Genomic DNA, 22,308 nt, shown 5'->3' on the forward strand with positions numbered 1-22,308 from the left:
ACTGTTCATCCATTGACTAGTTACTGACCGAGGGACCATCTCACTGTTCATCCATTGACTAATTACTGACCGAGGGACCATCTCACTGTCCATCCTTTGACTAGTTATTGACCGAGGGACCATCTCACTGTCCATCCATTGACTAGTTATTTACCGAGGGACCATCTCACTGTCCATCGATTGACTAGTTACTGACCGAGGGACCATCTCACTGTTCATCCATTGACTAGTTACTGACCGAGGGACCATCTCACTGTTCATCCATTGACTAGTTACTGACCGAGGGACCATCTCACTGTCCATCCATTGACTAGTTATTGACCGAGGGACCATCTCACTGTCCATCCATTGACTAGTTATTGACCGAGGGACCATCTCACTGTCCATCCATTGACTAGTTACTGACCGAGGGACCATCTCACTGTTCATCCATTGACTAATTAGTGACCGAGGGACCATCTCATTGTTCATCCATCGACTAGTTACTGACCAAGGGATCATCTCACTGTCCATCCATTTACTAGTAAGTGACCGAGGGACCATCTCAGTGTTTATCCGATGACTATTTACTGACCAAGGCGCCATCTTACTGTTCATCCATTGACCAGTCACTGTTAATCCATTGACTTGTTACTGACCGAGGGACCATCTCAGTCTTCATCCACTGACTGAAGGACCATGTCATTTTTCCCCAACTGACTTGAAACAGACCAAATGAACATCTCATCGTTCCCACTGACCCGTAAGAGTGTAAGGAGCTGTTTTGCTGTTTTCCCACTGACTAATCACAGACTGAGGAACCATCTCACTAAGATCCCATCTGACTTCTTCCTGACTGAAGAACGATCTTACTCTTCCTTCACTGACTTGTCGCTGACAAGGGGACAAATTCGATGTCTCTTCACTGACTGATTACAGACTCGGGGACAATCTCACTGTTCCCTACGGACAGGTAAGAGACTGATCGACCATCACACTGTTCCTTTACTGACTGGTAACAGATATTAGGACCATCTCACTAGTATCCCACTCTCTGGTAACTTACTGTGGGACCATCTCATTGTTTTCCCATTGACTGGCTGGTTACTGGCTTGGGGACCATGTCACTCTTCATTCATTGACTAGTTATCAACTGAGGGGCCATCTAACTGTTCTCCCACTGATTGGAAACTGACTTGGGGATCACCACACAGTACCTTCACTGACTTGTAATAGACCATCTCATTCTTCCTGACAGATTGGTTACTGACTTGGGGACCATCTCACTGTTCCTCACTGACTAGTTACAGACTGAGGGACCATCTCATATTTCCAAGACTGACATATTATTGACTGAGGGACCATCTCGAATCTTACTGACCAAGGGATGTTAAGATATTTTAATGCCATTGGTTATTAACCAAGGGGACTGTGCATACTTCCCTTAAGCTATATCTTGCTCCATGATTCTTCGTAGTCCTTCGGCTTATTTTTGTGTTTGTTCTCCTTACATTACTTTGTTTATTTGATTGGTCTAACAGTTGTCTGCATAACAAAAAGAAAGCTCCAGCATTCTGTGCGGACTCATAAATTTGCGCCGGCTAATGAATAACAGAATGTAAACTCGAAATATACGCGGATACATCCTTCCGTGATTGCAATTTCCCCGTACATTTAGTCGAACGTTTTGACAGCGTCGTCAAAAAAATTCTAAATTTGATTTGTTTCTCCACGGCAATCAGTTTCGTGAACAGCAGTTAACCAGAGTCTTTAAAAGATATGATAGACTCTGAGTTCACAGAAAAACTGAAAATAAAAAGGCACATGAACATGAAGGTCAAATGTACATGTAATATCACAACATCTTCTTATTCATCAGCGACATCAATCTTAAACCTCTGCAGATTATTGATCATCAACATGGAGAAGAATCAATCAAAACTAAAATACAAGGACGGAAGAAAAATCCAGAAGGAGCAATCCGACACTGGGAAGAAGCTGTCCAGACGGGATAAAGAACTTTTGAAGGCTGTCAGAAGAGGCAATACTGAGTTGGTGAAGGAGAAGTTAGAGAGAGGTGCAAATGTAAATATGAGAAAAAATGACTGCTTTCGTCGTAGAGAGCCTTCTCACTTTTCATCATGGAAAGGTCACAAAGCACTGATTAGAGCTATAGCTAATGTCGGTATCAAAAAAAGAGATCATGATACTGCCTTGCTTTTATCATCAGAGAAAGGTTACATTGACATGTCCAAGGCATTGATTGAAGCTAAAGCTGATGTCAATGTCAAGAATGTAGATGATGTTACTGCCTTGCATTTATCATCAAGGAATGGTCACATTGATATTGTGAAGGCATTGATCGCAGCTAAAGCTGATGTCAATATCAAGGATATCTATGATAATACTGCCTTGCATTTATCATCAAGGAATGGTCGCATAGACATTGCCAAGACATTGATGGAAGCTAAAGCTGATGTCAATGTCAAGTATATGGACAATCAGACAGGTTTGCATTTAGTGTTAAATGAAAAGGATCGCATTGATATTGCAAAGGTATTGATTGAAGCTGATAATACTGACGTCAATATCGGATTATAACAAAAACACGTATCTTCATTTGGCATCATTGAAAGGGAACATCCTAATTGTTCAGAAGCTGCTAGAATGCAAGGCCGACCCAAATCTAAAAATTGACCAAGGATTAAAACCTGTCCTTCTTGCGGCATTAAATGGGCATACAGAAACTATACGAGAACTTTTCAATGGTGGTGCGAAGATAGATGTCAATGATCTTGGTGAACTATCTTTAATGCATCTCGTGCTCATAGAATCGGCCCCAACATCGTTGAAGTTTGTGATATCTGATGAAATTAATTGTAACGCGGTAGGGAATTACGGCAGGACAATTCTCCATCTTGCGGTGCATCTTGGGTGCCATGTACATATGAAATGCTTATTAGCTTTCGCAGGAATCCATGTGAATTTAAAGGACTAATTGGGAAAAACCCCTCTTTATTATGACAGTGAAATAGGGAATATAGAGGCCGCCACTGACCTCCTCCGTGCTGGTCATGAGTTGCATGTTTTGGATAATACAAAAAAATAGGTTCTGCACATTGCCTCAATCTATGGACACTGTGGGCTTGTGAAACTCTTTATTAGTGAAGGTTTAGACCCTTATCAGGTCGACAAATTTGGAAGGAATTGTCTCCATTATGCTGTTTTGTATCGAAACGAGGCTCTAGTGCGTGATTTACTCGAGACGCTTGAAAAGTCTAAATTAAACACTGTGGATTCAAATGAGAAAACGCCAAAACAGTATTTGTGTGGTTGTGAGGGAAACAGTTTGATATTAAGATTACTCGATGGAAAAACATTAGGGATTGAGGAATTCAGGCTGAAAGAATATGACTCATTCCACCCGGATAGTTCAAAATGTCTTCGTGAATCAGAAATATCAAAACAAGAATACTTAGGATCAGTGAATGCAATCAAGGGACATGATATGAATGTATTCATTGCAGATGTTAAGAAACAAGTGGAAGAGATAATTCGTAGTGCAATACCCGAGAGTGATTCTGTTGAAGTCATCGGTGTTGGTAGTTCTTTTGAAGGCACAAAGAATGGACTCCCAGATGAGTTGGACTTCATCATCAAGTTGTTCCATGTCAAATCCAGTTGCATTGAACAGGAAGGATATGGGAAGATGGAGAGGGACGAGAAGGAGGTAAAGCGACTCAATATCATCGGGTCGTACGGAATGTGGTTGTGGCAGAAGCTGATGACGTATTGGTTAAATGCTTAATCGAGGGCACGACAACACGAAGGGTAGTAATATGGAAGCGTAGGAAATTTGAGATGCCGCTACCTCCACAGCGACATCCTGACCGTAAGACTTGCACAACGTGGACCTGGTTGTATAGTGATGGTATGTTCAACGACTTACCTGTGTCCATTGATTTCGTCCCAGCAATTGAGAATTACATAAGTGCTTCTAAGACAAGATCAACATGGGTGATGAAAGAATCTGATATGAAACGGAGGGAATGTTACATTGTGCCAAAGATACCACACGAGAACAGTGTGCTGTCAACCCATTTCAGATACGATGACGCTAATCAGCTTGGACGGGTTTCGTACCCAACTCTAGAAGTAGAACACTTAAAGGCCTTAGACATGTTAGATTTAAGGAATTGAACCCGAGGCGGAGGACCTTGGTTGAGTTACCAAGACACTCGAGGGTGGAGCTAAAATACAGTCCAAAACCCGAGCCGATAGGCGAGGGTTTGGACGAAATTTTAGCTCCACCCGAGAGTGTCTTGGTAACTCAACCAAGGTCCGAAGCCGAGGGTTCAATTTCTATTCTAAAATACCTCAAAATTAAAAAGATAGGCCACGAAAATAACTTGAATATGTGCGAATTTGGCAAATTCCATCCATCGCCTGCCCGGAGGCGAAATTTTTTTCTGCAGGATACTTCTGCCATAGTGTACATCTGACAGCCAATCAGAATTCAAGGCAAGCACGTGTCTTTGTTGACATCATCTTTCCACATGGCGCAATAATGTCAACAATGCCACGTGTTCTGATAATCTTGGAAAGAACAAGTTAGCAAATGGTTGGAGGAGTATATTAGCTAAAATATATTTATTTGCAGTATCTTAACATGTATTTTCATTGTCGTCAATGTCGAGTGGACTGTATTTATTGGACTTGTCTGTTAAAGGCGCACTGTGCTCGGCAAAATAGCCGAGGTTGAATGTTTATCTGTCAACCGTGTAACTAGTTCTGCTGTATATGCATAGGTGGCGCCACCATTCAATTTATTTTGTTTGCTTGTCAAAATGTGTTTTATACAATGGCCCTTCAACAATGTTCAAACTACCAAAATAGGCCTGATACCTTCAACAAACAGCAGACATCGGATACACTGTCCCTTTAATAATTATCAACATTGGCAACACTGTCAGTGTCACTGCCCCTTAAAATTTCACAAATCGCGAGACATCGGATACACTGTCCCTTTAATGATTATCAACATTGGCAACACTGTCAGTGTCACTACCCCTTAAAATTTCACAAATCAATGCATGCACTGCAATGTAGCGATCAGATCAGCTGATGCCTCTTTTGTACGCATAATATCATCAATTTTACAATGAATCTGTGCAATTCATTCCTAAACACTACGACACAAACCTTGAGTTGAGCATAATTGGGGTCAGACAATGAACTATTGTCACATTCACAGTTGAAGTGGCACTCGGCATGCGACTCGGTATCGTCCATTGTATTTGCATTATCATGCATAAATAAACAGTGTGACGTCAAAGATCGCGCCAATTGTGATTGGCTGTCAGATGTACACTGTGGCAGAAGTATCCTGCAGAAAAAAATTTCGCTGCCCGGAGGCGAAATTTTTTTCTGCAGGATACTTCTGCCATAGTGTACATCTGACAGCCAATCAGAATTCAAGGCAAGCACGTGTCTTTGTTGACATCATCTTTCCACATGGCGCAATAATGTCCACAATGCCACGTGTTCTGATAATCTTGGAAAGAACAAGTTAGCAAATGGTTAGAGGAGTATATTAGCTAAAATATATTTATTTGCAGTATCTTAACATGTATTTTCATTGTCGAGTGGACTGTATTTATTGGACTTGTCTGTTAAAGGCGCACTGTGCTCGGCAAAATAGCCGAGGTTAAATGTTTATCTGTCAACCGTGTAACTAGTTCTGCTGTATATGCATAGGTGGCGCCACCATTCAATTTATTTTGTTTGCTTGTCAAAATGTGTTTTATACAATGGCCCTTCAACAATGTTCAAACTACCAAAATAGGCCTGATACCTTCAACAGCAGACATCGGATACACTGTCCCTTTAATAATTATCAACATTGGCAACACTGTCAGTGTCACTGCCCCTTAAAATTTCACAAATCGCGAGACATCGGATACACTGTCCCTTTAATAATTATCAACATTGGCAACACAGTCAGTGTCACTGCCCCTCAAAATTTCACAAATCAATGCATGCACTGCAATGTAGCGATCAGATCAGCTGATGCCTCTTTTGTACGCATAATATCATCAACTTTACAATAAATCTGTGCAATTCATTCCTAAACACTACGACACAAACCTTGAGTTGAGCATAATTGGGGTCAGACAATGAACTATTGTCACATTCACAGTTGAAGTGGCACTCGGCATGCGACTCGGTATCGTCCATTGTATTTGCATTATCATGCATAAATAAACAGTGTGACGTCAAAGATCGCGCCAATTGTGATTGGCTGTCAGATGTACACTGTGGCAGAAGTATCCTGCAGAAAAAAAATTCGCTGCCCGGAGCGCCGGTAGCGCCGTTGTTTACATTATGTTACGGCAGCGCGCATAGGAAGTCCGCATCGGCTCGCTCAAGTGATGCTAAAATCCGCGCAAATGGGCTATTTGGAGCGTTTTCTCAGCAAATATGTGTAGTGCTCATTAAAAAACTTAGGGTGGTTGATGCTTCCTTGGCTGATTTGTGTTTGAAGCAGTGTTTTGAGAGCCTCAAACTTCTGAAGTGAGCTGTGTGCATGGTTTCCACATTTTAGTGCAACCCGAGGGAACTTTGGTAGAGCATCTTGGTTGCGTGTCCAAAACACTCCACTCTCAGAACGAGGCTTATGCATTTTCCATTTAAAAGTTGACTTTACGGTACCAAGGTATTTTAGAATTGCGAATAAAAAACGTATATATAACAGCTAAGTGTTTAAGAAAACCTGAGGTGTGCAGGTTCAAAATCAAGAATGAAAAAGGGGAGGTCCAGGCAGCAAGTGAGTTTGTTACAAGCTATCCATTAAAATCAGTGTTTCTGCATCTAGTTCTGCTATTCATCAAGTCGAAAATGTCACTGGGGAAAATGGTACTGATGTTGTATGAACAGTTGGAGACATGCCTCGAGAGAGGGATTCTTCCGATGTTCTTTGACCCCAACGTGAACGTTCTGGCTGGATCCAAGTTGAGTGCAGAAGAGAGTCTCGTAGTAACCAGGATGATGACAAGGTTTGTCAGGGCGCTGTACGAGAGGGATTACTCATCAGAGATGGAGACGGACTCTGAAGAAGAATCTAAGGCAATCGAAATGGCAAAAACAGCACATGCAAGGTAGGCCTACGATGAGGATATGCGTATCTATGAACATAATTTGAGCAAATGGAGAGCTGAATCAAATAACATTTGGTGGATGCCGCGCTTTCAATCAAGGGAATTTGAAGAATCAGGGGGAATCAGAGGAATCAGAGGAATCAGAGTATCCAGGGTCAGAAGATGGATTCGTAACATCGAAGCCAAAGGAAGCAGTCCTACATTTCTATATCCTAGAAAACCTTCACCAGATTATAGAAAAGAGAAAGCAAGCAAACAAAGATGAATTAATTTCATGACTGGCCAACCGCGGAGCGGTTGATCGACACCCCGTCGCAGTGTACTGGTAGGTCGCAAAGCGGTAGATGCAGTAAAGCATTGATTTTTTTAAATATATAGTGCTGCCATCTGTGAATACCATTTGGAACTGAAGTCATGAAAAATCGTTTTGTAGCTTTCCGTAGGGGCTCGGCCGATTTTGAGGGGTCTTCTGATTGAAAAAAGGGCAAAACTGAGCTTGCGTGTGTGTTTGGGGGGGGGGGGGGGTCCTGGGGTAGTCTTTAGTAATTTATCAGCTGCATAGGCTGTATAATGAGCCTGGATGCGTTTCACATGACAATAGCCTGTTTGGAGATACCTTTGGTTTACTGGGAACAATTTTACTTTTTCGGAAAAAAATCATTTTTGGGGGTGGGGTAAGGGGTGGGAGTCCTAGGGGTAATATGTTTACGTTTTCTATCAATCAAATATATTCAGAATACAGCTTAGATGCACAAGAAAATTGCATTATAGTAATTATTTTACACTTTGTCAAAATTTGTGAATTTTGTGAATTTTTTACTAAAATCCCTCCAAAATAATACTTTGCTATTTTTAAATTTGTTTTGGCTCTGAAACATGCACAACAACCATGGCAATCAATATCATGCATGTTTTTGACCAGTTACCTAATGGTAAGTGCCCTATGGGAGGTTTTGTTTGAAAAAAATCACTAGAAATAGTCACAAAATTATGTTAATTATGTCACGTGACCTAATTTGCATAAATTTGCATATTTTCGTAATTAGAAATTAAGGTTGAGTTAATTGCTTATTAGTTGCAACCATTTGTTTGTCTTTGACTCATCAGTTAATGGAGCACCAGGCTTGAGAAAAAAAGCTCCAAAAATCCCTTAATTTTGCTCAGTACTGGACTGGCACATACCTGCAGTAACGAAAAGATTAAGGAACTGCCAGTCTAATAAGGAAGAGATAGACTTCGCATTAGAGGTTAAAGAGTATTCAGATGAAGGAGACAGACTCCGTGCTCGACGTGTTAGAAAGACAAGCACATGCCAATGCGATGATCCATGAGGAAGTGGTCGTCTATGTTCGTAAAACCATGAATCACTGGATAGTTAGATGTCAGATGGACAATCACACGGAAGTCTGAGATTTGACTCCTCCAATATCTTGGTGTTATATCAATGTGACTGTGAATGCTGAGATTTTCCTCGTCAAATATCTTGGTGTTATATCAATGTGACCGTGAAGCATGAAATTTGACTCCTCCAATATCTTGGTGTTATATCAATGTGACTGTGAAGGCTTAGATTTTCCTCTTCCAATATCTTGGTGTCAAAGTGACTGTGAAGTCTGAGGTTTTATCGACTCCTCCAATATCTTGGTGTTATATCAATATGACTTTATTCGACTTCTCCGTTATTTGGGTGTTACATCAAAGTGTCCCAGATGTGATAGATTTGACTCCTCTATACTCTTGAAATCTCGGATATAAATGTGACTGTGAAGTCTGAGGTTTTATCGACTCCTCCAATATCTTGGTGTTATATCAATATGACTTTATTCGACTTCTCCGTTATTTGGGTGTTACATCAAAGTGTCCCAGATGTGATAGATTTGACTCCTCTATACTCTTGAAATCTCGGATATAAATGTGACTGTGAAGTCTGAGGTTTTATCGACTCCTCCAATATCTTGGTGTTATATCAATATGACTTTATTCGACTTCTCCGTTATTTGGGTGTTACATCAAAGTGTCCCAGATGTGATAGATTTGACTCCTCTATACTCTTGAAATCTCGGATATAAATGTGCCTTGGAGTCAAAGTACACACTGCTGTATGTAAGCAATGTATGTTGTAAACAAGTTATTGTTGATCGAGTTGACCGACTAAGATATTTTTGTATTAGATGTAACTATAGTTTAGATAAAATGCAACTATAATGTAAATGCTGTAAATATATTACTGTGGATCGAGTTGACCGACTCAGATATTTTTGTATTAGATGTAACTATAGTTTAGATAAAATGCAACTATAATGTAAATGCTGTAAATATGTTACTGTGGATCGAGTTGACCATCTCAGATATTTTTGTATTCTATGCAACTGTTATGTAAATGCTGTAAATATGCTAAAATTGACCGACTCAGATATTTTTGGATTAGATGTAACTATAGTTTAAATGCTATTAATATGTTTTTGATGATCGAGTTGATGAACAATATATATTTAGTATAAGATGCAGCTATCAAGTATTTAAATGCTGTAAATATGTTACTGTGGATCAAGTTGACCAACTCAGAATTTTTGTATTCGATACATCTGTTGTAAATATGTGAAAGTTGACCGACTCAGATGTTCTTGTATAAGATGTGCACTATAATGGAAATGCTGTAAATAAGTATGTTATTATGGGTCGAGTCTAGAAAGATTTCCCTCGGGTGCTACATACTATAATGTTAAATATTGTGTTGAATTTTTGTCATATAAGCACACTATTTTAGTGATAATGTGCCATTCAACACCAATTGCGTCCGGTTATCTGGTTGGTCTTGTCAGGGGTTGACCCGAAGTACCTATTAGTATGTGCGATAGCACCAACAGAATATGTATGTGTTTGTTTTGCGGACTCCAGCTTGATATTGTCGGAGCGAATTCAAAGACTGGACAACATGGGTTCCTTTTGCGGAGTCACTTTATTTATTCATACTACACATAAGCAAGCATGTATACTACACATAAGCAAGCATGTATACTACAAGTTACAAACTTAGTATAGGTGGCAGCACCAATCAAGTCAGCTATAGTTTGTTCCGAAATAAGAACCACACTAAAGTCTACAACATTCTCCCCCATTGGAGGATCCAATACTTTCATCTTTGCTTAATATACATTTATGGCACTCTTTGCAAGGATAATATAAATTTCAGTATTGACGGACATTACTAATTAACATTTAAACACTTAAACAACTAAACTAAACACTTAACTTTAACTCAAAAAATTTCTGAATTACTGAACTTAGCTTAACTTCTGATTTGTCATTGTCAAATGCAATGTCAATCCGGACTTATCCAGTACATCTTACTTCACTTATTCTTTTGATTCTGTCCTTACAACTGTTGGGAGAGCTATGCTTGTTTCACTTATACATCTTGTGCCATTACACATGGACTTATTTACTTCGGTAACACATACCTTTTAACATATTTGATGAAGTCTACATGTTTCTTCTGTTCATCAATCAAAGATAGTGTACTTTTTTTTTTTACATTTCCTAATTTTACACACAATTATACTTCTATGGTTGTCTGAGAGACAAACGCCCAATATCTTATACTACAATGGAACTACTATTTCTTTAAAACATTGCAGTGTACTTAAATCTTCATACTGTTTTAAACAACTTTTTCCAGATTTTATACACACCAACATATGACATCAACATTACCTACAGATAACATACTTACAGACAACTAAAATTCACAAACAGTGTAAACCAATTTGAACAAACACAGTGTAAACTTTTTTTGTATTTTGTACCGATTACTCAGACTAACAAATTTCATCACACATTTAACCTGAAGCCCAATTCACAGTCATGAAAGTTTATCACACAGCGACACAAATAGTTCTTTTATCACAGTACATGTGGATTATAACGGATCTCATAGACACATCTTTAGAGTAAATCACCCATGTCTACACATCCAATCTCTTTTTGGGTTTGATCACTCTCCCCAGACGTGTCTTCACAGCCTTGTCTTTTAGTTGGTTACTGGTATTATGAGTGCTCTGTGCACCAGTTGCTGTGTCAGTTTTCCCTGCCTTACCCTGACCTGTAGTAGAATGAACTGATGGAGCAGTCTTTTTTGAACTACCGCTAATGGGGTAATGTTTTTACTGTCTCCATCTTGTTCAGCCTGTACATGCACTTCAAGATCATGCAGTCTCTGTACTGACCTCACAACAGTACCACCTTTGGTTTTCAACTCAACACTTCTGACCAAACCATCTCTTCCTGGGAAGAGTTTAGTGACCACTCCAATAGGCCACTGCATCCTAGGGGTGTTGTCTTCCTTAATCAGAACCATATGACCTATGTCTAAACTACCTTTTGCCTGATGTTTGTTGACAGTCGGTGGGAGATTGCGCACATAATCTTTGGACCAAACTGACCAAAACAGGTCAATTTGTCTCTGACGTATCAATTGACTTTCAGTGAGAATTTCCTGAGAGATGACCCTTTCATCCTCAGACACAGCAGTTTGGTAGCTAGTGTGTTTGCCCAACAGAAAATGAGATGGAGTCAGAGGTCTGATACCATCTACTTGATCACCCACGAAAGTCAGAGGTCTGTCATTGATACATGCCTCAATCTCACATAGACTGGTTTCTAGTTCTGTCCTGGTTATACATCGGTTACCAACTGTTTTCTTCAATGCCTTTTTTACAGATTGGACGAGACGTTCCCACCATCCTCCCCACCAGGGAGAACGCGGAACAATGTACTTCCACTTGATACCACTGGAACCTGATAACTTGGCTAACATTTTTTCAGTGGCTTTGAAAGTTTTAGCATTGTCTGAGTAGAGGATAGTGGGACATCCACGTCGAGACATGAATCTTCTCAAAGCTAACACACAGTCATCACGACTTAATGATGCTGTCAACTCAAGATGTATCGCTCTAACCACTCCACATGTAAATAACAGTATGTAAAACTTGTGACCTGGAAAGTCTACACAATACACCGGCCCAGCAAAATCTAGGCCCGTCACTGAGAAAACAGGGGCTTCATGTACCCTCAATTCTGGTAAAGGGGCAGCAACTTGGTTGCAAGCTAATGCATCTACTCTTTGACACCTAACACAAGATCTTTTGACCGCTTTGGCCAAATGTCTGAGTCCTATAACCCAGTAGTTGTCTCTGATGGTCGTAATCATGGCCTCTACACCCGCATGTTTTGCCCTGAAATGTTCAGACCTGATAAGAAGTGTGGCAAACCTGCCCTTGGGCACGATGACTGGATGTTTTTCAGCATATGTCAGCTGAGAGTTTTCTAACCTACCACCAATCCTTACTAACCCATCTTTTCCAATGGCTGGATTTAACTTTAACAATGGTGATGATTTTCCTACAGACTTTCCCTGTTTCAGGGCTTCAATCTCAGCACTATATGCCACACTCTGCACGTGTTTCAACAAAATCTGTTTTGCCGTTGCATACTCTTGTAAGGACAATTTTCCAGAGACATGTTGCTTTGTTTTATCCATGTTTTGGAGTACTCTCACGACCCAAGCTGTGATTCTAATTGCTTTCTCAAGTGTACCCCATCTCTCAACTTTGAGAACATCTTCTGGCAACCACACTCTAGCTACATTTACAATGGCCACAGTTTCTGGCTGAAGGAACCGCTCTACCTGATCAAACATCACTTTGTCTTTGCCCAGTACTAATGATCCAGCTAGCCAACTAGGTCCCGACAACCACTGTTTGGAGGAGACCAATTCTCCTGCAAGAACACCTCTAGTCATGATATCTGCTGGGTTCCCTCTACCAGGGCAGTGAGACCACTGTTCAACATCTGTCAGTTCTTGAATTTCAAGAACTCGGTTAGCAACGAAAGTTTTCCAACGAGAATGTTTACCTTTAATCCAACCTAGAGCTACAGTAGAGTCTGTCCAATACCTACACATTGTGTCAGATGGAAGTTTCAAGGCTTTCAGCACGAAGCTGACCACACGAGCACACAACAGAGCACCAAGCAATTCTAATCTTGGGAGTGAAACCTTTTTTACTGGTGTAACTCTAACCCTGGATGTGACTAGTGAAACCTCATAGCTGCCATCTGAACAGGGAATGCGCAGGTATACCACAGCTCCGTAACCTTGTTCTGAGGCATCACCAAACCCATGAACCTCAACTCCAGTCAAATTTGACCACAATGACAAGCCGTAGCGTCTTGGAATTCTCCACTGTTGTACCTCAGTCAAACCTTGCACCCATCTCATAAACCTATCATGAAGTGGGGCTGGAACATTGTCATCCCAATCCAGTTTCAACAACCATATTTCTTGCAACAAATTTTTGAGATACATGATGTAGGGTGACTAGAAACCAAACGGGTCAAACAACCTCGCTATGAAGCTCAAAACAACTCTTTTGGTTGTGACAATCTGTGTAGGGATGTCAACTCCATCAAATGCAAAACAGTCTTCTGTTTTCAACCACTTCAGCCCAAGTATCTTTGTTGATACAGTACCAGAGTGAGAATCAAACTCGTGTATGAACATGTATTTGATTACCTCATTGTTAGAGTTGCACTTTGCCAATGACAGACTACCTTCTTTTAGAATCTTTTGACCATTACGAAACAACTCACAAGTCTCATCTTCATAATCAGCCCCAGTGATCCAATCATCAACATACAAATTTTCCTTCAGTTCCTCGACAGCAGTAGAGGTTTCAGAATCAGAGTACTGAGACAGATGGTGGCGGATGGTGGCATTTAAGAGAAATGGACTGGCTGTATTGCCAAATGGGACACGCAAGAATTTCATCACCCTATCTTTCCCATCTTTTGTCCACATGAAGCGATGGACATCCTGATCTTCCTTGTTGACGGCAATCTGTAGGAAAGCTTTGGTGATGTCACTGGTCATCGCCACCCGCCATCGTCTGAATCTGATTAGAATGTCTAATAGACCTGGCAACAAGTTGGGTCCTGACTCAATGCAATCATTCAGTGACACTCCGTTAGCCCCCTTAGCTGAGGCGTCAAACACAGGTCGAATTTTGGTAGTCAACTTTGACTCTTTTATGACTGGGAAATGGGGTAGATAAAATACGGGGCGCTCATCATTTGGTACAATTTCTGTCTGAGGTACTTCCTGAACGATTCCAAGAGTCTCTAGTTCGACCAAGGCTTCATCATACCGACCCCTTAACACTGGGTTCTTAGAGAGTTTACAGTTTAAACTTTGTAACCGGCCTTCTGCCAAATTTCTATTATTCAACAGCGATGGCTTAGCACCTTCTTTCCATGGAAGTCTAACTACATACCTATCATCTTTGAACTCAACCGTTTCAGTGAATTGTTTCATGATTATCATATCTGTTCCAAGACTCGACTCTCCGTTATCGGTCATACCAATGGACTCTAGGTCCCAAAACTTGGAGAGCGTCGCGTCTGGAATATCTGACAAATTCAGTAAATTATGACTAACACTAACATGACTGACTATAGCAGTTGACTGGCTTGGTGTCTCACTCAGACCATTTGAGTAAGACCCAGACAATACCCACCCAAAGATGGTGTCTTGAGCTACAAGACCAGTGGTGACCTGTATGAAACCCTGTTTAACAAATTTCCAATACATGTCAAGGCCAATCAAGATGTCAACTGTGACTTTTTTATCCGTGTCGTAGTCATCTGCTATGTTCAGATGACCAAGTGATTTCAATAAGTGGTTTGGTACCCTTGGTCGTTCCATAGGTGGACTAATCGCTTTCACTTTGACAACATTAAGTGATCTTGTGACACCGTCATTTGCCTGCATATCCAGGCTGTGTACATTATGTACCTTACTGGCTGATGAAGAACTTGCACCAAAGGCTGCAAAGGACATGTTTTTGGCAGTCACCCACTTAGGACCGATTTTCTCCACAAAATCAGAACAAACACATGAGGTATCAGACCCAGAGTCGAACATTACAGTTGCTTCAGCTGAACCCCTCTCGCCTTTAACGAGGACGCGGGCAACCTGGGGTACAGTCAAAACCCCCTCGGTAGAACAGGACACACCTACATGCGATGTGACCGGTTTCATGGAGTTCCGATCTGCAGCCCCAGACTGACCTGAATTGGAGGGATTCTTCTGAGCAGCTCTCCTACTCGGATCACACATAAGTTCATTGTGCCTGCCTTTGCAAGCCCTACATCTGGCCATGCAACCTTTTGCCAGGTGACCTCTCAAAAGGCAGCGAAAACAAGCTCCACTGTCCTTGATCAACTTGTGGCGTTCACTAAGCGATATTTTCTTCACATCCCAGCATTTATCAGACGGATGTTTTTTGGAACAAAACACACAGTTGTTACTGTCACTATTCGAATTCTCCCCACTGCTGAACATTGCTGAGGCAGTAGGAACTCGTTGCTTAACTATCTGCTTGCTCAACGAAGGCGATGCACATGCACTCGGTTGTGCTGATAAATTCATGTCTTTGAATGTCTCTGCTCGTTCACGACGTTGAATTTCCAATTTAAGAAATTCCAAAAGACCAATCAAGTTGCTCTCTTTCCCAGCACCATTTCGAGCCCACTCCATTCTGATATCATTGGGCAGTCTAGACAAGATGAGTGGCGTGAGAAACAGACCATACGTTCCCCCATTGACACCGAGGGACTCCAAATTTCTAACATGTGTCTGTATTGTGTCCTGTAGGGACCACAAACCTCGAACAGTCGGAGACGGTAGCGAAACATTCAGCAAGGCTTGGATATGGGAAAATATCAGTCGATCCCTATTGCCAAATCGCTCCCTCAGGAGCTCGATAGCAGCACTATAGTTATCTTTTGTGATGCTCAGACCTGTCACCACTGACTTCGCCTCCCCCTCTAGGAGAGAGGTCAGGTATGCGAATTTTGTTACGACAGGAATGTCTCTATTGTCATGTACTATTGTCACAAACTTTTCATAGAATGCCTGCCATTCTGTCAGCACTCCAGAGAAACGTGGTAGTTCCAACTTAGGTAGCTTTGCCTGACAGGAACTCACAGTTTTAACTACTTTTGTACTCGCACCAACACTAGGACTCAACGGCTCCTTTTTATGCACGTGTGCTTCTAAAAGTTCCTGTGCTGTACGGTACGACTTCTTAACTGCGTCCCGCCACGCACCGTGCGAATCGATCTCAGCTGCCAATTCTTTTTCATCTAATTCACACTCTATTTCTGTTTGAATATTGTCCACTTTTCTTAAAAACTGCTCAAACTCTTTCATGTCCTCCTTTAATCTGCACAGGTTTACTGGTACCTCACTCAAAGTTTGGTCAATCGCCATCTTGGTTCGGGTGCACCAGCCTTTACATGCCGATTTAGACTTTTTCAATCTCTTTATACTGTCCTCATCCGGCATCTTCAGTTTTAAAATGTGACTCAAATGGTTTACAATATACTTATCTAAAAGTCCTTTATGTTCAAGTTAAAATTTCGGCACCAATTTTGATCAGGGTTCGCCAGTCTACCTCTCTGGCTGGGCACCACCTCCACAGCTAGGAACCTCTCTGACCAGGCGCCACGGATGCGCATGCTCCGTTTGGATCTATTCCGTTTCCGTTTTGATCACTTCCGGTAACGCAGGCGCATTGAAGTTGAGGAAAATATTAACTTAATATCGTATCCGTATTTCGCTTAGCTAATGCCTGAAATGCAGTGGCAGTGCCCAATCATGGCATAGTGATAGTAGTAAGGTGGATGCCCCATAGACATAGACAGTCATACTATGTACTGTAACGTAAATCATGAAATACAGGCCACAGGCACAGCACAGGGCGTCTCCAAAAAAGGTAATCCTGACAGAACAGAAGGGGTCAATACTGATTTGATTGCATACTTTTAAATACGGGAAGCTGATTGCCTATACTGCAGCACAAGAGACCAACTTGTCACCGAGCAGTCCGAACCTGGAACCAGCTTCCAGAAGCAACAAGATCAGCTGAGACTGCCGAGGAGTTCCTGCCGAGTGCTCCAAGCCTCCCATCAGTAGACAACAAGCACGCCTTTTTTAATCAAGACTTTTTTTCAGATTCAAAGTTTTATTTGTACAAGTATTCAATTGCATATAAAGGCCAGGGACACATACAATGCTTTTTTCACTTGGTGGTGCCTGGCTGTGGAGGTAACCTGCTCTCGACCATTTCAAGAGAAATGACTGAAATGTTCTGTTATTAACACAGTTTACCCAATATTGAACAGATTCAAAGTTTTATTTGTTCAAGTAATCAAATGTATAAGGCCAGGGACACATACACTGCTTTTTTCACTTGGTGGTGCCTGGCTGTGGAGGTAACCTGCTCTCGACCATTTCAAGAGAAAAGACTATGAAATGTTCTGTTATTAACACAGTTTACCCAATATTGAACAGACTCAAAGTTTTATTTATCCAAGTAATCAATTGTATAAGGCCAGGGACACATAGACTGCTTTTATAACTGGTGGTGCCTGACTGTGGAGGTAACCTGCTCTCGACCATTTCAAGAGAAAAGACTATGAAATGTTCTGTTATTAACACAGTTTACCCAATATTGAACAGACTCAAAGTTTTATTTATCCAAGTAATCAATTGTATAAGGCCAGGGACACATAGACTGCTTTTTCAACTTGATGGTGCCTGGCTGTGGAGGTAACCTGCTCTCGACCATTTCAAGTGAAATGACTATGAAATGTTCTGTAATTAACACAGTTTACCCAATATTGAACAGATTCAAAGTTTTATTTATCCAAGTATTCAATTGTATGAGGCCAGGGACACATAGACTGCTGTTTTCACTTGGTGGTGCCTGGCTGTGGAGGTAACCTGCTCTCGACCATTTCAAGTGAAATGACTATGAAATGTTCTGTAATTAACACAGTTTACCCAATATTGAACAGATTGGGTTATTGATCAGTTTGGAAGAAACTTCTTTGAAATATTCAATATTGGGTGGATTGTGGTAATAACTTTATAGTCATTTTACTTTAAAAGTCAAGAGTGGTATTCATTGATTGTAGTCACAGTGTAAAATGTTCAATTCTCATCAGGAGGTTTTTATTAATAGATATGCGAATGTGTCCACTGAACAAAATTGTTGTAATTCAAATGATGTCTATTGATTGATTAATAAATACATCTTTAAAACTAAATCGTGTGGTCATTTCATTACTTGGACCCTTCAGCCTGGAAATTCTTCTTCTTTGTGTTCATTTCCATCTAACAGACTCTCCAGACTTACTAGTAATCAGAAGCGGAGTTGGTGTTCGTCAGCCGGTCAAGTCTCCCTCCTCAACGCTGCAAGCGTTGGGCATCTTCCAAGGATGTGCTGTACAGTCATTGGCTCGATCTGGGGGGTGTCGCTATCTCCTTACTCCTAGACAGAAGCCTGGAACAAGCTGGACATCGGGCAGCAAACCCAATATTAATGTGCTCAGAACACTTCTCAAGTAATTAGTGTTTCTAGTGATCTATAGCCTATACCTAATACAATAGTGATGGTTTCGGGCAGGGCTAAGAGGAGGCTTAGAGTAACGAGACTAGTATATAGCAGGCCCGGGAAAGCAGGGGCGTAGGTAGCAGAGGGGGGGGGGCAAATGCCCCCTCCCCCCGAGGTCACCAAAATATGTGTTTTTGGCCAAAATATTTCATAAAGGGTCATTTTGTCCCCCAGAGAGCCTTTTGCCCCCCCCCCCGCCAGACCAAAAAGCTAGCTACGCCCCTGGCCCTGTAGGTGTATAGTATAATTTACTCTAAGTAAGGGCAGGGCAATAAGGAAAGGTGCTATGCTGCATGTAGGCCCTATTATATTCTATAACAAAGAAACCCAACATATGATTTAAAGGTGCCAGTGTAATAGAATCAGATGCCCCCTGATATTAAATGCCCTCAACAATAGAACACCGGCACCATTCAATAGGACTCTAAAGAGGCCAAGACCCTTCATCCGAAGAAGAACAATACAGGCGGGCATCAGGAAAGGGAGGGCATTTGATTCTATCACAGCGGAACAATATATCTCCCTTTTCCCACAAGAACTAATATTCCTCACAAAGGAATTCTAGACTGGACTTAGATTCATGGGGACCAGCATTTCTTTTACACCCGCACGCGGAGCATGAGCTGAGCTACTACTGCACGCCAACATATCAACCAACAGCACCGCCATTTCTTCAAACGGTTGGAAGTGATACTACTAGTCACGTGCGGTTCCTGGTCAGAGAGGTTCCTAGCTGTGGAGGTGGTGCCCAGCCAGAGAGGTAGGCTGGCGGAGGGTGTTGCCAATTTTGCGGACTCCAGCTTGATATTGTCGGAGCGAATTCAAAGAGACTGGACAACATGGGTTCCTTTTGCCGAGTCACTTTATTTATTCATACTACACATAAGCAAGCATGTATACTACACATAAGCAAGCATGTATACTACAAGTTACAAACTAAGTATAGGTGGCAGCACCAATCAAGTCAGCTATAGTTTGTTCCGAAATAAGAACCACACTAAAGTCTACAACAGTCTTGCATGGTGATGACTTGAATTGCCTTTGAATGATATGGTAGTATATGTATGTGTCATCACTTTATAACACCAACAATGTCTCTGTTATCCAGTTGGTCTTCCGGGGGTGGGGGCGACTTCGATTACTTTTCGATGTTATAGTAATATGTGCCATTACCAGTCTGGACACTTGCCCATTTTGGTAGTGCGTTTCTGCAACGGCTAAGATGTTAGTGTAACAGTCAGTAAAGTTGCGTTTCTGTTAGGTGTTACCTATCCTGCTAATGCACACTCCGTTACCTTTTGGCTCACCGTAGGGGAGTCTGTATAACACTGCTGTGTCGGTCGTTCGTCGTCGTCTGTATCCCGTTTCAAAAACAGTGGCACGTTTCTTGACCGCTAGGGCTATGAACTTGAAACTATATACACAGCACCCCCCAGGTCAGGTGACCATTGACAATGAATTTTGGTCCGATTTGATTCTTGACTTGGCCACCAGGTGGAAAAGCTAAAAAGTGTGATATCTCTCTTATGAGTGACTCGTTTTAGATAACATTTTTGTGGTAGGTTCTCCTAGCAAGGACACATCACATATCCTACGGGTTTTTTGATTTGACTTAATTTTCAGGGTCACAGAGGTCAAAGGCCGTAAATTGTCCATTTGAGTGTGACTATGGCACGTTTCTTAACCGATGAAGCTATGAACTTGAAATTTAGTAAACATGACTCCCTACGTCATATAACCTCGACACCGAATTTCGATCTGATCTGATTCTTGACTTGGCCACCGGGAGGCCAAAACTAAAAAAGGTAAAAGTGCAATATCTTGCTTATTAGTGAACTGTTTTCGATGATATTTTTATGGTAGATACTCAAAGCAACGATATATCACATGTCATACCGATTTTGGTTTGACCTATATACTATACATGTGGCATGTTCCTTAAAGACCTACGGTTATGGGAAAAACTGCTTACAGAGATTAATTATTGGTACAAACTGTTCATAATACGATGCTAACATTGAAATAAAAATCTATCATAAATTTTTTATTAAGCATTTTGTTCGTGGAATTCGATCGTCTGCTAGCAAACACAATTAGGCCTGCATCTTCGGAACACTTCGGTGATCTTCGGTTCATCTCGGCCGGTGACGTATCCGAAGGAACCGGGCCAGATTATGAGATCGAGGCTGTATGTACGCCATATACGTAGTTTATGCGATTGAGTTCTAGATTTGTCTTTTAAAAATGCCGAATAGATGTGTGGTTGGAGGTTGCAATAACATTGCAAACAAGGCTACGGGGATCGTAGTTCAGGCTTTTCCGCTGGAGAAAGGTATTCGAGCGAAATGGGTTCGTTTTGTGCTGTGCAGAAGGAAAGACTGGTCGGAGCCTGAGCTGAAAAATCGATCGGCTGTGATTTGTTCCGAACACTTCGATAGGACCTGTTATGAACCACTTGCCCGGAACGTTGTAGACTGCAGCAAGGAGTCAGGATATAAAATAACTAGGTATGTTTACGCTTTGCCTATGCCTATGACCATCAGGTCCATGATTGTCGGTTTTTGTGATGATCGAAGCTGGAAAAGAGATGGGGACCTAGCCCTAGCCTAGTGCATGCTGCATGCATCATCATTGTAAGTGTGCCAGATGCGCAAAGTTGATATTTCCCCCCAAAAATCACCAGGATACGTAACCTGGATGCTGTGCGCCTGCGCTCTTGGCATTCGCCAATTTGTTTATTAGCAGACCCACATGGTTCACCCTTTATTAGTTTTATAATCGAGCAAAGGCAGTCAAGGAGGTAATTATGATAAAAAAGAATATCGGAATCCAAAAGAGTAGTTCATTAAGGCCATCTTGTCATGTCTTGCTCGGCCGTGCAGATTGCACCAAATACAGATTTATTGGAGTTTTGTACAGCCAGTCCTCCGGTCCTCGCTGTCATTGAAGTCATTGGGACAGCGCATCCTTTCGACATAACTTCTCTGGTATCTCATTTAGTTGTTATTTTAAGTATTTGGCACTGGCATGTGCTCCAAGCTTGCTCTAAATCACAAGGTTGGCATTGTTGCAACCATTTTCTCTATTACTTTGGATTTGATGGTTAATTTCTGCCTTTGTGAGACAAGTCCTGTCGTTTTGTGGTTCCACCACCTTAGTGTAGATGGCAGCACTTTCCAGAACAGATTTCTGCTGCTAACTTGAAGACAGGCACAATACAGTTTATCTGGTAGAATTGTTTGTTAAATACTTTTACAGTTCTTTTGATGATATTGTACTTAACAAGTGGTAATATTTTTTATTTCCAGATTTTACGGCAACTACTGTAGAACAGCAACTTATTAAATCAAGAACAATCATCATATTTTATCTACAGACGTTGTCAAGTTTATATTTCCTTTGTTTATTTTATTCTGCCATGGCTGGACCGGTGCGGCTACAATCATTGTGCTTGCAAAAGTTGCATGCATGAGTCATCATGAGGTGTGTGTGCAGTTTGTAGTTCATGCAGCCTGTCCATGGGCCTAGGCTGCTGTCCGGATTGTACTGCTTCTAGCGTATAGGCCTAAGGCCATAGACCTGAAGTAGGCTACATTGTAGGCTACAACTAACTGACAAGTTGGCCTAGCCCTATTGTCATTGATTTAAAATGTACT

At 41.4% G+C, this 22,308-nt stretch overlaps 2 protein-coding genes across 2 annotated transcripts; one reads left to right on the plus strand and one right to left on the minus strand.

The window, feature by feature from the left end:
• Positions 1-1,899: 1,899 nt before the first annotated feature.
• Positions 1,900-3,787, plus strand: LOC135503460 (alpha-latrotoxin-Lp1a-like). Its single transcript, XM_064797035.1, has 3 exons — positions 1,900-2,056; positions 2,210-2,488; positions 3,507-3,787. The coding sequence occupies exons 1-3, from the start codon at positions 1,900-1,902 to the stop codon at positions 3,785-3,787; spliced, it is 717 nt and encodes a 238-aa protein (XP_064653105.1).
• Positions 3,788-13,512: 9,725 nt separating this feature from the next.
• On the minus strand, positions 13,513-16,464 carry LOC135503461 (uncharacterized). The gene has a single exon (XM_064797036.1). The coding sequence runs from the start codon at positions 16,462-16,464 to the stop codon at positions 13,513-13,515; it is 2,952 nt and encodes a 983-aa protein (XP_064653106.1).
• Between the last annotated feature and the right edge of the window lie 5,844 nt (positions 16,465-22,308).

Source organism: Lineus longissimus, chromosome 19 (assembly GCF_910592395.1).
Source record: "Lineus longissimus chromosome 19, tnLinLong1.2, whole genome shotgun sequence".
Taxonomy (NCBI): domain Eukaryota; kingdom Metazoa; phylum Nemertea; class Pilidiophora; order Heteronemertea; family Lineidae; genus Lineus; species Lineus longissimus.